We start from the raw sequence: 17837 nt of genomic DNA, 5'->3' as shown, positions 1-17837 counted from the left end.
CTCAATGAACTTTTGCAGAATGTAATGATACAACAGCAGAATTATTGCAGATAGGATGCTCATTGAGATGATAAACACAAATCTTCTTGAGCTAGTTCGACATTTAAACCCATGCTGATGGAAAGCATATAAAGAACTGGCTGGATTCAAACTTGGGACCATTTACCTTGAAGCCTGGTGCTGATGCCACTAATGGCCAGCTTAACACTAAATTGATGGAGGGTATATTGACTGGCCACTTTACAGCCTCATATGGAAACACCAGTGCTCTAGAATGAAAAATTCTACTAGTGGATACTGCCCAGTCCATCGTGGGCAAAGCCTTCACCATTGAGCACATCTATATGGAACAGTATTGCAGGAAAGCAGCATCAATGATCAGGGACCCCCAGCATCCAGGTTATGCTCTCTTCTGGCTGCTGCCCTCAAGAAGGTGGTATAGGAGACTCAGGACCCCCATCACCAGGTTCAGGAACACGTTACCCCTCAACCATTAGGCTCCTGCCCCAGAGGGGATAACTTCACCCAACAGGCTGTGATGAGGACAAGTACAGTCTTTCATTGATTCTATTACAGTATGCCTGTAAGAAAATGAATCTCAGCATACTTACTTTAAATTTACTTGGAATTTTTGGTTTTGTTAAAACAGGTTTTTAATGCCCTGAGCTCTACTGTGCATTGTTCAAATCAGCAATATTAAACTACCCAATGCACTACTGCAACATTAAAAAGTTCTCTTGGCATTTTAATTAAATAACAAGGGCAGTACAATCCTGGCTTGTTCCACATACAATGGAAAGTATTCAGCATTTACGGCATTGGGAAAATGGCATCAGGTTTCTGGATTGAAAAAATGAACAGACAGCAAGAGAGAAGTAGACTTTTATTTCAATCTCCACAGACAGCCGCATCAACAAGAAATCCAAGAAAGGTGGTCTCCATCATCAAAGTTTGAGGACAAGTCATTTTCACAGATTATGCAAAGGATAGCCACAGACAACACAGATTAACTTAAAGTGGAGAAAGAAGTCCACAGGTACATGGTCCAATGTACATCTAATTTAAGAATTTTAACTTGCAGTAGGATGCAAGGAACATCAGATTCTGGTAAAGCCCAGTGGCAAACTATTAACCTGGTGTGCAATACCAAAACCAATGAAGCCCATCATTAGTCAACCATTAGAATTCTAACCAGGAAGTACAATTTGGTAACTTGGTGGTTGATACATGGCTACAACAATTCAACTATCTCCCAGCCATGGCTGGTACAAGAGCCATGACATTAGATCCACCTTTAAATCTTAGCTGCAGCATTTGACATTTAATTCAGTGCACATCTCTGGGATGTTTAATTTTAAAGCTACACCTGGTCAAAGCAACTTGATGAGTCCATAAATGACATTCCTTTCCCCAAATGTTCAGCATTCACTTAGATAACAATGCTCAAGGTACTTTAGATATCAATATTGATGGGCTTCAAAGCAAGGAATTAAAACAGAAAGCTCCAGATAAGATTACTGCTCCTTAGAAACCTTTGCAGTTGAGAGGGGAAACAGGCACATTACGAGGGCTTAGATGCTTGTACATGCTGGATGAAGGAGATTGGACAGAGTTTAATACTAGGACTTCTAGCATCAGTCAGCCAAGAACTGAATAGTTTATGGTATCATTCCCAACACTGGAGTCCACACGAGACTGGAATACACAGAACAAATAGTGGTATTCTAGTGCAGAATGGCAGGAAATTGGTGTCAATCAACCAATCACATTATCTGCTCAATAAAACATTGCCTACTGTATTATCTTTGTGATCCATTTAATGCCAAATGCAGTGAGTATATATTATTTTTTTTTTAAAACAGAAGGAAAGCAAGGGTCAAAAAGCAAACAAGACACAGGAACCATTTGTTTCAGCTAACAAGTTTTGCCATGTGATCAAAACAGCATTTAAGTGTGGTCCATTTAGATACATACACAAATGGAGTTTAACACCACCAAGTTAAACATACACCTGGCCTTAGGCTTACTGAAATATGAGGGGCCGTGACAAACCACAGTTTAAAAAAAAAATCACAACCTGGAACTGTAGTTAAAAACTTTAAAATGCTAATAAACTTATTCATAAATAGTCAATCAAGACCAGTTGCATGTGTGAAATTGTTTCAAAGTTTCGAGATGGCCATAGATCATAATGGAGTGCAATAGTGAAATTAAACAAAGTTGTCAGGGCTATGGCCAAGCCCAGTTTTGCATGTTAATATATGCACAAGACTCAGTCTTAGTACATACACTAATTGTCCCCTCGGAACAGTCACAGACCAAAAAGGCCCCAGAAATCCTGGGTATAATTACATTCAATGGGTGCATTTGCAAACCAGAGAGAAATGCAGTCCAGTGCTACTAGAATAGTGAGGAAGTTCAGGTACAGCTGGAAGGTATCAAATATCAAAAGAAAATAGATCCCATGCAAAGTAAAACATCAGACCTCAGCCAGCATACATGCACCAACTCAAATGGCAGCTTGTTGCCACAATCTGAAATGTGAATTGGAGGATGAAATTTAATTGAAACATGATGAGTAATGCAAATCCAGAACAGCAATTCAGAAGGCACATCAGGATCTGGAAAATAAATGTTTAGCCTTTAACCAAAAATTATAAATAGCAGACTTAACGACTTACGGGCCAAACACTGCTCTGTGGTTTGTTACACAAGCAATTTAAAGCCCTATTTGCAAACTACAGAACAAAGTGGCATTGCTGTGCATGAATTTCAACTAAAGATATTCCAGAATCATGAGTAAAGTACAGGCTTGAACAAAGATTACAGCTCAACATACCAGACATCCACTTCAAGATGTGCTAATGCTTATAACTAAATATTTGGTTCAGTTTTGCTTATTTAAAAACCAGAGGCAATGTCATAGGAAAGACTGCTTAACAGTCATACCCATTGAAATTGAATATGTAGATCTGGAGGGATGTTATGCTCAAGAACACATCTGTGGTACAGGTGAACTGTTGTTTTGCATTGAGACAATTTGTACCAGAACATGCTGCACCATAAAGAAATCACAATATCTCGGTGGCAAACTAGCTTTGCCTCTATTTATCTCTGGACTAGAAATGTGGTGCCAGATGTAGGGGCTCCAGCAGAAAGCAGCGATCAGAAGTCAGTTGGATTGTTCCAGCACTGACAAAAGTCAGCCTTTGTCAATATTTTACAACAGACCACCATGATGGACCAAATCCAATTAGAACTGTTAATGCCAATCCAGATCACTAGCACAAATGGAAGCTGGAGGACAGGTGCAGCAAGTCTGGCCACTTGGATCAAGGCCCAAAGATAAAAATCTAGGGCCTTTTAGATTGAACAGCCTAAGGTCAAAGCTTCCCCCACAGCCTTTCAAATCACTCTCATCTTCACAAAGTTGACTATCCCCTCCCATTTTCTCCTCCTATGTTCCGTTTCCCCCCCCCACCACCACTGTGAACATGAAACCAATCTGGGCAAGCTACATAACCATTTTCCTGTTGTGCATTATGTATTCCCCCCCCCCCCCCCACCCCAAACTGGCTAATTGTACTTGGTCCAGTCAGCATTACACCATTCTGGTTAGCTTAAACACAACTTGGACATTCAATGTGCAAGTGAATTATTTCACATTGTGGGATAGGAGTAATGTCACATGTTAAATGATCAAATTAGCAATGTAAGTGGGCAGGCTAAACATCAATACACTGAATATCCATGCTGACGTGAACAAATAGAAGTTAATTAGTAAAAGAACCAACCTTACATTTGATCACAGCCAGTCTGCCTGGCTTGCCTTAATGTGAGCAGTGATAGAAAGGTGATGTAATGCTTCCAGAAGTAGATTCAACAGTTAAAATAGAGACAGAAACTACTGAAAACGATTTAAAGTACTGGAAGATAGCGATTCAATATGGAAGTCACTTTGCTGCAAATGAGTCAATCCTGCACATCTGCCATCTTTTATAGTTCCCATTGCAATTATATTGACATGCAAAGGGCTTATTCCCAGGTAAAAAATTTGTTTATTTTACTTTCCTTCACTCCATTCCTCAACTTTGCACTAAAAGGTGGAGTATGACGAAACCTCAAATCTGGCTGTCAGATGTCTAGTTAGTCTCGACCCCAGTGCAACAAAAACCTTGTGGAAAGGGAGAAAGAAACAATGCTACAAAATCTTACAATCCAAGTGTTTCAAAACAGACAAGAACTTTCAAGACAAGTAAGACAAAATTTTCCTGGAGTTTCCGATTGGTCTAATGTCCATTTGGGCGGAAAGGATCTGCCAAGAATGGGCACAAATCAATGGGCAATTACGTTAAAACCATTACTGCTCAGGAGACGAATGCTGTTGTTTGTAATATACGGTGCAACAGGAATGGATCTGTCTCTGCTTCCCTGCCCTTAGCAGCAGCCACCTCCTCCACTGCCTTGCTTCAAGGGAGTGCTCTGGATTCGGATATTGGATTTCTCATCATTGTGTGTAGGACCAGTGCCCATCCGATTCTTGATCTCAGCGGCCATCGTCACAAATGCCTGTTCAACATTGGTGGCATTTTTTGCACTGGTTTCCAAAAATGGAATTTGAAGTGAGTCAGCATACTCCTTTAAAAAGGAAAAAGAGATAAGTTTATCACCTTTACGTATTCCAAACAATCAAAAAGCCACATAAGTTCATAACTTGATTGGGTGGCTGCATTTCTGGCTCTGGGTAAGTTTAAATTTGTATGTTCAGTTATGTCAAACCAATGCAATCTAACAAGTCAACATACTGAGACTGAAAATCTGGCCCAATGGTGCCATAACAACCTCTTACTCAGTGTCAAGAAGACCAAGCAGCTGATTATTGACTTCGGGAGAAGGAAAACCGAGGTCCAGTGCCAGCCCTCAGCAGATTGGGGGGGGGGGGGGGGGGGGAAGAAAATCAGAGGGTAAGCAACTTTAAATAATTCCTCATCTTCTCAGAGGACCTGTCCTGGGCCCAGCATGCAAGTGCAATTACAAAGAAAGCAAGACAACACCTCTACTTCCTAAGGAGTTTGCAAAGATTCAGCATGACACCTAAACCTTAAACTTCTATAGATTGCAGTGGAGTGTATATTGACTGTATGAAAACACCAATTGATTCTGTGCAGTTATTGATTTATTGTGTATGCCCACAAGAAAAAAAAACTTTGAACTTTGAAATCTAGATGCACTCCATTGGTTTTAAACACTACATTTAAAGTGTGTTTCACCATAGCAAGAACTGATTATGCTTGCTGTTCTTTTTCAAACATCCTTCCTGGGTCTGATGCCAGCATATTCAGACTGCCAAGTCCTACAGACAATTGTTAGGCAGTTTATTTTCTACTGGAGAAATTGTATTTTCCCTTGTATAATTTTAAACTCCAGATACAGAAATATTTCACTTTTAATTAGTAGAGCAAGACCTATTTGAATACTCTAGGAACAACATAACTGACCAGACTGCTCTTTTTGTACTACCAGTTTTTCTTTTAATATGCATTTGTGACAAAAAAAGAACAACATCTCTCCTACCTCAAGCGACTGAAGTAGTTTGGCATGAGCATCCAAATCCTCAAGGCCTTCTACAGGGGCACCATTGAGAGCATCCTGACTAGCTGTATCACCACTATATGGGAACTACACCAACCTTGATCACTGGGCACTGCAGAGAGTGGTACAGACAGTGGTGTGGACGTGAATCTCCCTCCATTGAGGAGGGTTATACCAGCAGGTGCAGGAAGAAGGCCTGGAAGATCATCAGGGACACTAGTATCCAACCATAAGCTATTTCAGCTGCTTCCATCTGGCAAACAGTACTTTAGCATTAAAGCCAAGGCCAACATACTACTAGGACAGGCTTCTTTCTACAAGCCATTAGACTTACAACTTCACATGTCTGTACATTGTTGGAGTCAAAGGTTTTTCACTCTATCATTGTGGGGAGGATGTAAGATTTAAATCAATCCTAAATTGTAATTTATAGTATTTATTAGGCAGTATAAAGCTGCTATAAAACAAATTTCACAACATACATCTGTGATGTTACACCTGGTTTTGACCCCTAGATTTCACACCAGTTTAAGTGATTTACGGCCTCTGCACTTTAGAACATTTACAAGATGAGTTTCAGAATTCTTGGATTTGTTTTTTTGTGATTTCAGTATTAGTGACAAATGCTTTGCTAAAAACAATTATATTAACATCTAATATCTTGCTGGCAGTTTCCAATTGAACTGAAGTCAGAACATGAGTTAGAGAAAACCATGCAGTGAATTTATCTCTCTCACAGCTTTAGCATCACTCAGCCCACTCATTTCCTTTGAATCCTAGCTACACACCTCCCTGGAATGGATACTAATGGCTGTTTTCCTGAGAATTTTATATATGCCAACTGACTTGGCTTACACCTCTCATGCCATAACCATTTATTACTCAAAATCCATCTTATTGAATTCTGCAGGAACAGCCTTTTACTGATGGGAGACTTGAATGCTTACTAGTTTGTCAACACAGGACCCTCGAGTTTCTCAAAGCAGGGGTGAAGCAGGGCTTCTTTTTGCAGTTAAGATCTGTTACTGCATGAATAGTGTAATACTCCAGTGCTGCACCCCAGTGGGATTTTCAGCAAGGAATTTTTTGAAATAAGCAGTGAATTGTGTACAAACTAGTTAAACTAGAAAGGCACAGATTCCCCTGGACACTACCACTTTGCATCCCAATTTAATGAGAATCAGCTATAATATCATTGCCCTATGTTGTGCAATTTGTCATCTTTGCGGTAGCAGTATAATGCAATACATAATAGGAAAAGCTGAATTACAATAAGCACATTAATTCAATTAAACAAGTGCAAAAGTAGATATAAAAAATGAGGTAGTGCTCATGGGTTCAACATACATTCAGAAATCAGATGGCAGAGGGGAAGAACCTGTTCCTGAATCGCTGAGAGTGTCTCTTCAAACTCCTGTACGTACCTCTTTCCTGATGGTAACAATAAGAGGGCATGTCCTGGGTGTTGGGGGTCCTTTTTGGGGCATCTCTCCATGAAGAGGTCCTGGATAATACAGAGGCTGGTGCCCATGATGGAGCTGGCTGAGTTTACAACTCTCTGCAGCCCACTTTGATCCCGTGCAACAGCTGCACCCTACCAGACTGATGCTCCCAGTTAGAATGGTCTCCACAGTACGCCAAGTTACAATATATGAGAAGCAGGTTCAAGCTGCAGAACTTCTCTGAATTTAAGCAACAGCCTGCATCTTGTCATGCAGAGCAGACACCACAAACTTGGCCAACAGACACTGAGAGGACCAGGATCATACTTCTGGAGCCTAATCTCACCTTCAACTCTTCCACCTTTCCCCTTAGAGCATAGGTGGGTGAAAAATCTGGTTAATCAACAGAAAATTCATTGCATAGTATAGTCAAATATTATCTAGGATTACAGACATTTCCAAGATGCCACCAAAAATGAGACCACAGTTCAATTAAAATGACTGAACTGCTTGGAAAATTTCAGTGTATTACGTCAGCTGATGAAATTACTTTCTAAAAGAATTTACATACCTTAGCTGTGGTATAATCCACCACCTTCTTACTGGTCAAGTCACATTTATTACCCACTAGTAATTTGTTCACATTTTCACTAGCATAGCGAGCTATTTCTTCCAGCCACTGTTTAACATTATTGAAGGAATCCTGCAGGTGTGGAAGACAGGTGTTAGTGCGTCATAATAGCACATCCCAAACGCAAGGTTAAATTTCCTGGATCATTGGAGTTATCATTTGGTAACCTCTGCACATTACAGTCAATTAAGATGCTAAGAATTTATATTCACATTACACTGGCAATAATTCAACATGGAATCCATAGTAAAGTCACAGATGTTTGTGCACAGCAAAACTCCATCAACCCGGCACTTTGTAGTGCAGGACTAGCAGAATTTCTAAGTCACTGAATGATATTCTTACAGCAAACAGTGTTACACAGTGCATTCATCCAGGGCTCCAGCACAGTAGGATACAAATTAGCACCCAGATGCCAAAGCATTGGAATGGTCCACCTGGGCCCCAGCATGGGAGCACCCTCACCCTGGGCTCCAAGTACTGGAGTCTTTCTACACATGGAAGCAACCCAAGTGTTTCCCCAACCTGTCTATTTAGAGATGAGTGTGCCTAGCATCTCACTTAACCCTAGCCTAATCACAGGACAATCTACAAAGACCTATTAACCAGCATGTCTTTGAACTGTGAAAGGAAATCAGAGCACTCAAAAAGCCTACACAGACCACCTACAGTTGACATTGGAATTGAACTCCGACGCCATGAACAGTGTCATGCTACTGTGACCAATTTAAATACTTATTTTAGATTCTTTGATGGTAGAAGGTATATGGAAAGACTGCTTTCTGACCAGGTCTTTAACTGGAGAAGGAACAATAGTGCAGAATATTTATGACAAAAATGCTGCATTTTTAAAAACAAGACAGGAACCCTTGCAGCATTCAAGCTAACTGGCCAAGAGAGGGATAAGAATATGACCAGCATCACGAGGAAGATAGATGGATAATTTATTGATCTGAAAGGAAATTAATGTACACTAGTATTACAAGTGCACAGAAATACAAATATTAGAAAAGAAAGAATGAACAAAAGATTTACATCAAATAGTCTAATGGGTTGGGGAGTCATCACTTTCCCAGCTGTAGGTTAACTCCGAGCCTAATGACCTCATATAGCACTCTTGAGCAGTGCAGGGGTCAGTCTACTTTAAAAGTGCTCCTCTGTTCAGCCAAGGTGGCATGCTGAGGGTGAGAAACATTGTCCTGAGTTGCCAGGATTTTTCGTGGAGTCCTTTGTTCTATCACAGCCTCCAATGTGTCCAGTTTGACTTATAACAGACAGCCTTTCTAATCAGTTTATTGAGCCTGTTGGTATCACTTGTGTTGATCCCACTGCTCCAGCACAGCCCTGCATAGAATATTGTACTGGCAACAGACTAGTAGAACATGTGACAGAGGGGCCTGCATACTCCAAAGAACCTCAGTCTCCTCAGGAAGTACAGTCAATTCTGGCCCTTGTACACAGCCTGCATTGATCCCCTACTTGTCTGTCATCCCTGTACTCATAATCCTGATCACATCCACGCTCTCACCATCAATGGCAACAGAGAGCAGTGCAGGCTTAGTATTTCTAAAGTCCATCATCTCCTTTGTCTTAAAGCAATAAGCAAGCTGCATTAACCTCTGCCATCTTATAGAACAGCAAATCTAGCACTTTACAGTTGAGATAGCATGACATTATTACAGCTTGGGGCATTGGAGTTTGGAGTTAATTTCCAAGACCGTACGTGAGTTTGCATGTCCTCCCTGTGGAATGTGTGGATTTCCTCCGGGTGCTTTGGTTTCCTCCCACAGTCCAAAGTCATGCTGGTTGATCGGTTAATTGGTCATTGTAAGATGTCCCGTGATTAGACTAGGATTAAATTGGGGGTTGCTAGTGGCGCAAAGGGCCTATTTCACGCATTATCTCCAAATAAATTTAGTTTTGTACTTCTGTGGACTGCTTGTGCGTTCACAACAGAAACAAGTGACCTAATGGGTCAAGACATTTGGTATTCATATAGTTCTTCATGTGCATTTGTTACCCTGCCCACAGTTCATACAAGTCCATATTAACTACATTTGGTATAAAGTCCCAGACCAATTTCCCACACAGTTGAACCAAGAAGCACATCGGGCTTCTTCTGTTTAAAAAAAGTCTAAGACCAGACAAATATAGAACAAAGTGCAGAGAACAACAGATATGAGCCAGTAACTTTGAGCTCAAGTTCTGAAAAGGCTTTGACCCAGTTATGACCTTTCTCTCCAAAGGCACCATCAGCCATTTGGAGTTTCAGCATTTTGATTACTATAATTTTTCCTGCTTCAGATTCATCATGTCTTCCTGTGTCATTTCAGAAAACTGCCTTCATCACGAAAAACAAACTTGAATACAAAGATGTTTTCTTATTGAAAGATTAGCTAGTATATCACAAGATCTTCATATTTCGTGGCACATCTTACCTGATCTGTAACATCATACACTATAATAATACCATGTGCTCCTCTGTAGTAACTGGAAGTGATGGTTCTGAATCGCTCCTGTCCTGCTGTGTCCCACTGAAGTAAGATTGAATGACAAGTACAGTGAGTATAGCATCCCAACTCAACTCTGTTTTATTATAGCAACAAACAGGACAACTTCAAACAGAGATGAACCATCCTAAAAGCAAATAAACCTCAGGTCTGAATTCAAATTAGGAAAATCCTTCAGTATAATACTTTGTCACTTGTAAGGACCCAAATGGGTGTTGTTGACAGGCCACCAAACAGTAGCATGGATATTGGGTGCAGGTTAAATAGGGAGTTAACATTGGCATGTGGCAAAGGTAATGTCGCAGTAGTTATGGGGGATTTCAACATGCAGGTGAACTGGGAGAATCAGGTTGGTGCTGGACCCCAGGATAGGGAGTTTGTAGAGTGCCTATGGGATGCATTCTTGGAACAGCTTGTACGAGAGCCGACCAGGGACAAGACTATTCTGGATTTAGTGTTATGTAATGAACAGGATTTGATAAGCGATCTTGCAGTAAGGGAGCTATTAGGAGGTAGTGATCACAATATGATAAGCTTTTATTTGCAATTTGAGAAGGACAAGGGCAGCTCGGAGGTGTCAGTGTTGCAGATGAACAGGGGAACAATGGAGCCATGAGGGAGGAGCTGGCCAAAGTTGACTGGACGGATAGCCTAGCAGAAAAGACAGTGGAACAGCAATGGCAGGTATTCTTGGGAATAATGCACAAGGTGCAAAATCAGTTCATCCCCCAGAGAAGGAAGGATTCAAAGGGGGGAAAGGGGCCACAGTGGTTGACAAAGGAAGTCAGAGATTGCATAGCATTAAAAAAAAGAAAGTATGACAGAGCTAAGGCGAGTGGGAGGACAGATGATTGGGAAGTTTTTAAGGAACAACAGAACTTAACTAAAAAGACAATACGGGGAGAAAAAATGAGGTACAAACGCAAGCTAGCTAGGAATATAAAGGAAGATAGCAAAAGCTTTTTTTTTGGTATGTGAAGAGAAAGAAGATAGTTAAGAACAATGTTGGGCCCTTGAAGAATGAATTAGGTGAAATTGTTATGGAAAACAGAGAAATGGCAGAAGAATTTAATGAGTACTTTAGATCTGTTTTCACTAAAGACACAAGCAATCTCCCAGATGTATGGATGGGCCAAGGACATAGGGTAACAGAGGAAATGAAACAGATTTACATTAGGAAGGAAACAGTGATGAGAAAACTGATGGGACTGAAGGCTGACAAATCCCCAGGTCCAGATGGTCTGCATCCTAGGGTACTAAAGGAGGTGGCCCTGGAAATTGCAGATGCATTGGTAATCATTGTCCAATGTTCCTTAGATTCAGGATCAGTTCCTGAGGATTGGAGAATGGCTAATGTTATCCCACTTTTTAAGAAAGGAGGGAGGGAGAAAACAAAGAACTATCGACCTGTCAGCCTGACATCAGTGGTGGGGAAGATGCTAGAGTCCATTATGGATGAAATAGTGGCATATCCAGTTCAGTTAGCAGTGATAGGATTGGGCTGAGCCAGCATGGATTTACCAAGGGTAAATCATGCTTGACTAATCTATTGGAGTTTTTCGTGGATGTAACCAGGAAGTTAGACGGGGGAGATCCAGTGGATGTAGTGTACCTCGATTTTCAGAAGGCATTTGATAAGGTCCCACATAGGAGATTGGTGGGTAAAATCAAAGCTCAGGGCATCGGGGGGGGGGGGGGGGGAGACATTGACATGGATAGAAAACTGGTTGGCAGATAGAAAGCAAAGGGTAGCGGTGAATGGGTGTTTCTCAGAACGGCAGGTGGTGACTAGTGGGGTGCCACAGGGCTCGGTATTGGGACCACAGCTGTTTACAATTTACATCAACGATTTGGATGAAGGCATTGAGAATAACATCAGCAAGTTTGCTGATGATACTAAGCTGGGTGGCAGTGTGACATGTGATGAGGATGTTACGAGAATTCAGGGTGACTTGGATAGGCTGGGTGAGTGGGCAGATACCTGGCAGATGACGTTTAATGTGAATAAGTGTGAGGTTATCCACTTTGGGAGTAAGAACAGGAAGGCAGATTATTATCTGAACGATGTAGAGTTAGGTAAGGGAGAAATACAAAGAGATCTAGGAGTCCTTGTTCATCAGTCACTGAAGGTGAATGAGCAAGTGCAGCAGGCAGTGAAGAAGGCTAATGGAATGTTGGCCTTTATTACAAAGGGAATTGAGTACAAGAGCAAGGAAATCCTCTTGCATTTGTACAGAGCCCTGGTGAGACCACACCTGGAGTATTGCGTACAGTTTTGTTCTCCAGGGTTAAGGAAGGACATCCTGGCTGTAGAGGAAGTGCAGCGTAGATTCACAAGGTTAATTCCTGGGATGTCTGGACTGTCTTACGCAGAGAGGTTAGACTGACTGGGCTTGTACACGCTGGAATTAAGGAGATTGAGAGGGGATCTGATTGAAACATACAAGATCATTAAGGGATTGGACAAGATGGAGGCAGGAAATATGTTCCAGATGCTGGGAGAGTCCCGTACTAGAGGGCATGGTTTGAGAATAAGGGGTAGGTCACTTAGGACAAAGTTAAGGAGAAACTTCTTCTCCCAGAGAGTTGTGGGGCTCTGGAATGCACTGCCTCGGAAGGTAGTGGAGGCCAATTCTCTGGATGCTTTCAAGAAGGAGCTAGATAGGTATCTTATGGATAGGGGAATCAAGGGATATGGGGACAAGGCAGGAACCGGGTATTGATAGTAGTTGATCAGCCATGATCTCAAAATGGCAGTGCAGGTTCGAAGGGCCGAATGGTCTACTTCTGCACCTATTGTCTATTGTTCTTCACCATCCACACCCTTAATCCCTGCAAGGCCTCTTCTCAGATGATGCCACTTCTCATTTCCTCCCCATGCACAAATTGTGGGAACTTCAACCATCTATCCCTGGACTGGATTACAAGTACCAATGTGAACACAAGCACATACTGTCAGAACCTGGAGAATATTTGTTCTGCATTTTAAATGTGAATTGCATTAATACAGTTAAAGCTGCTTAGTACAAAATGGGCTGCCCCTTACCACATCAATTTTGCTCATTTAAATTTCCATCCCTTTTCTCTGCACAAATTCAAGTAGCAACTCCTGCAATTCAAGACCTTCAATTGTCAGTGGAAAGAATACTTTCAAAGACCATCTCATTCTGCATGTACACTGGTCAAAGCACAACTTCACTCCTCAGCAAGTGCTAATTAGTATACAGGATAGTCATAGTTAACACCCAACTGCAGTGGGTCTCAGCTATTATGTATCTCAATCCAAAATCACTACACTACCAAGACACGAGCTTATGAAATCTTGTCTATTTAGGCTCTCTGAAGATTTGAGGATTCGAAGTTCAAGCAAAACTTTGCAGTCGTTAAATTGGTAAAGTTTGTCAACCATTTTTGAATTGTAAAAGATCAAAACCAAGAGTCAATAATTTAGGCCAGGTGATTTTAGAAGAATTTAGATCAAAACATGTACTTACAATTTGTAGTTTAATAGTTTTTCCCTCTAATTCTATGGTTCGGATTTTGAAGTCAACACCAATGGTACTGATGTAGCTTTCTGTGTATGTGTCATCCTGCAATGAGACAAGATGAGTAATTAGTGCGAACATTCTGGACACCAGTGCATTCCTTCTAATGAAGGATTTGATGGGGCAAGATATTGACTGTCATGGTTTATAACATACAAATGGACAAAAATATGATTGATGCAATAACCACTTCCCACAAATTAAAAGCCACTAAACTACAGGGAAAATTCTGGAAACCCAAGTTGAATGCACCAAGAACAGAATTTTTGGAGTTTTGGAGTAGACACTTTGTCCCTAGTGAGGCACAAAGCACAATGACAAGTACTTAAATGAATTTAATATTAGACTGACTCAGTGAAGTCATGCTGGCTATTTTTAATGCTGTGGAAGGTTTAAGTGTTTTTGGATTTTTAATCTTCAAGAGGCTTTGAGAATTGGGTGCCATGGTTGTGTAGTAGTTAGCACGACACTATTACAGCTTGGGGTAGAGTTCAGAGATCAATTCTGATGTAATCTGTATGTCCTCCCTGAGGAATGTGGTTTCCTCCCACAGTCCAAATATGTACAGTTATGCTAATTGGTTATTGTAAATTGTCCTATAATTAAGTTAGGGTTGAATTGGGGATAGCTGGGCTGGGGCAGCACTGCTCAGAAGGGGCTGTTCAGAAATAAATTTGGTACAGCATAGGAATAACCAGCATGTGATCAATGGCAACTATGACAATGTTTAATAACTAACAGGATTAGTTTACTTGCTATAGTCACAATACAAGCCTTGTTTGACATTTGTGAGTGTTTAGAAGTTTCACCTTCCAAGAATGTGCATTACGAGACAATACTCAAAGCTCAGTAAACACCAGATTGAACTTTCAGTAGGTCAGAGCCATTGCAATATCCCAGGATGTTTTATATTACTGCCACTGAAGTTGGGCAAAGTCCAAGCTCAAAGCAGATGGGAATTTCTGGAAGGAGGGACTTTGGCTAAAGGGCTCATTACAACTTGTGGCCAAAGCAGTTGGCAATGAGTTTGACGCAGATAGATCATCAAGCAGTTACAGAATCAAAGCTGTAGAATATAATGTTTTACAAACACATTTCCAAATGTTCTACCATCTGATCCATCTCAAACAATCTATCTTGGGCTCAACACTTGTGTCAAAGGCTTGCAAATTTCTAACATATAGTGGAGAACATTCAGGCTGGTTGCATCACTGATGTGGAGGCTCCAATGCACAGGATTACAAGATGCTGCAGAGAGTCAGATTCTGACAGCTCCATCACAGGCATAATTCTCCTCCTATCAAGGGCATCAGGAAGCAATATCCATCATTAAGACCCTCACCATCTAGGATATGCCCTCCTGTTATTATTGTCAGTGGGGTAGCAGATCCTGGAGATCCACACAATTTAGGAATGGCATCTTCCCCTCCATTGGATTTCTAAATGGTCCAAGAACCCATGTCAGGATGCTGCTCATTGACTATAGCTCAGATTTATCACCATTCCCACAGTCTTAATCAATAAGTTACAGAACCTGGGCCTCTGTACCTCCCTCTGCAAATGGATTCTCGACTTCCTAACCGGAAGACCACAATTTGTGCGGATTGGTAATATCTCCTTGCAGATGATTAACGCTGGCACACTGCGGGTGTGTGCTTCGTCCACTGCTCTATTCTCTATACCCATGACTGTGGCTAGGTATAGCTCAAATGCCATCTATAAATTTGCTGTTGACACAATTGTTGGAAGAATCTCAATGGAAATGAGGATACAAATGCTAGTTGAGTGGTGTTGCAACAACCACCCTGCACTCAACATCAATAAGCCAATAGAGCTTATTGTAGACTTCAGGAAGGGTGAGACAAGGAACCAATCCTTAGAGGGATAAGAAGTGGAGAGAGTGAGCAACGTCAAGGATCTGAGAATCTAACCTGGTCCCAATAGTGATGCAGCTATAAAGGCAAGACAGCCGCTATATTTCTTTGAGTTTTCAGAGATTTGGTTTGTCACCTGAAACAAAGGAAAACTTCTATAGATGCACGGTGGAGAGCAGTCTGACTGGCTGCATGACTATCTGGTATGTGGCTGTTGGGGGTGGTGGGGGGGAGAGAAGAGGAGCAGGTTTGTGAGAGAAGGCTACTGCATAGGACTGAAAGTTACAGAAAGTTCTACAATTAATCAGCTCCATCTTGGGTACTAGCCTTTGTGGTATCCAAGACATCTTCAAGGAGCAGTGCCTCAGAAAAGTAGCTTCCATTATAAGGCCCTCAACAAGTTTGAAGCGTTTTGTATACCGAAGCACAATGTGACATATGAACTGGTCAAATTCTTCACCTGCAAGCAGAAAGCTGGACAAATGATTGATCAAATTGTTACAGAGTTGAGAAACCACAGTAAAAAAAAATGCAAGTTTGCAGAGCTTACAGACTCTCATTAAAGACAAAATTGTCCGTGGCTTTCTGGATAATGGTCTGAGACAAAGACTGCTAGAACAAGATTTGAATTTGGAAAAAGCTGTGGAACTCTGCAAAGCATCAGAGACCTTGATGTCGCAGGCTGAAGAGCTTCTTAATCAAGAACGGCAGTGTAGACGCAGTAAAGCATCAACATATTAGAAAAAAATAATGAAGCAACAATGAAACCAGAGAGTAAAATGTCACCTAAAAGAAAAAAAAACTTTGTGATCGCTGTGGGTGGCAGCACCGACCTAAACTGTGTCCAGCATATTGGAAAATGTGCAACAACTGCGATAAGGTTAATCATTTTTCACGCTGTTGCAGAAGTGGAAAGGAAATAAAACATGTAAATGCAGTGCTTGAAAATGAACGTGAGGAGTTTTATAGTGATGTGTTTTGTGAAAATAAAGAATGACTGGACCATGCCATAGCAAGTGAATCAAAACAACATTCTGTTTAAATTGGATACTGGAGCACAAGTAAATGTTCTTGCAGAATCTGAGTTTAATGCATTAAAACCAAGACCTAAGTTACATCAGACAAATACAAAAGTGACTAGGTATTCAGGTGCAGACATTCCAGTTAAAAGAACATGGTGTGGCAAAAGTATCACAAAAATATGGTGCACACACTTTCATTTGTGGTCGTGCTTAAGAGTGTACAGATAATATTGAGTTTATTTGCTTATGAGAGACCAAATTTGGTAAAAAGAGGCATAGTCCTGGACAGCGGCACAGAGTCAGAATACAGTGACTTGATTAAAAAGAGAGTGAGAACAGCATTTGACTCCAGCACAGCAAAAGTAAAACAAGCCATAAAGAAAACCCATCCTTTGTTACCAGCATTGCCACCAAAACTAAACTTGCCAGTACAGTACAATACAGATCTGAAGTCAAAGTGTGACAAGAATCAGGATCCAAATGAAGTGAAAGCACAAGTGAAAGAACTGAGAAATTTTATTGAAATGATGAAGACTCAGCATTAAAAAAATGACAGAGTTAATGAATGAATTGCGATTTCTTCTCAAAGACCTCAAGAAAACCAACTTCGGAGTTTCAGTTAACTGATGCAGACCAGACAAAACATGAAAATAACAACGAGGTTCCGGTGATGTCATCGTCGAGAATGACAGCTTAAGTCACTAGCTCCTCCGGAAAAACGTGTAGTAAGCCCTGTTATCCCATCAAATATAATATTTTTTGAAAAATATTTGAATTGAAAAGAGGGGCAAGAATAGGGAAAAGGAATGGAAATTAAAAAAGCAACACTCTCCTACCTGACCGCGTGCTAGCGAGGCGGCCACTGGGCCTCGTTCAGGCGAAGCGACGAGTATCTTCGAAATCCGGAAAATAATGGAGGTCCAGAAAGAAATAAAGCAGCAGCTCCGTGATATTAAGTTAGAGCACGCCAGCGTCAATCAAAAAATAGTGGTGGCAGGGACTCAAATTGAGAAGGTGGAAGATCACGTTCAAAACATGGAATGGATACTGAGTAAGACAATAAAAATATCACATCACCAAGAATGTAAACTGCTTGACCTGGAAGGAAGATCATGGCGGAAAAATATCAGAATCTACAACGTTCCCGAAGGAGCGGAGGCACGTCTATGACGGAGTTTGTCGGAAAGTTACTGTGGGATGCACTGAATTTTCCCTCAGCTA

The 17837-nt window shown here is 41.1% G+C and overlaps 1 protein-coding gene across 1 annotated transcript in view; it reads right to left on the bottom strand.

Annotated features, from left to right (window-relative positions):
- Positions 1–870: 870 nt before the first annotated feature.
- The window catches only part of LOC132381530 (ras-related protein ORAB-1-like), a 45815-nt gene continuing 28848 nt past the window's right edge, over positions 871–17837 (bottom strand). The window contains exons 3-6 of the mRNA XM_059951016.1: positions 13670–13765; positions 10104–10199; positions 7606–7737; positions 871–4638 (exon numbers count right to left, since the gene is read on the bottom strand). Of these exons, the coding sequence (XP_059806999.1) occupies positions 4438–4638; positions 7606–7737; positions 10104–10199; positions 13670–13765 (525 nt within the window). The 3' untranslated portion in view covers positions 871–4437. The remainder of the gene's footprint in view (positions 4639–7605; positions 7738–10103; positions 10200–13669; positions 13766–17837) is intronic.

The sequence above is a fragment of the Hypanus sabinus genome, chromosome 26, assembly GCF_030144855.1.
Source record: "Hypanus sabinus isolate sHypSab1 chromosome 26, sHypSab1.hap1, whole genome shotgun sequence".
Taxonomy (NCBI): Eukaryota; Metazoa; Chordata; class Chondrichthyes; order Myliobatiformes; family Dasyatidae; genus Hypanus; species Hypanus sabinus.
Note: the sequence above shows the minus strand (reverse complement) of the source record. Positions and strands in the feature narration are given on the sequence as shown.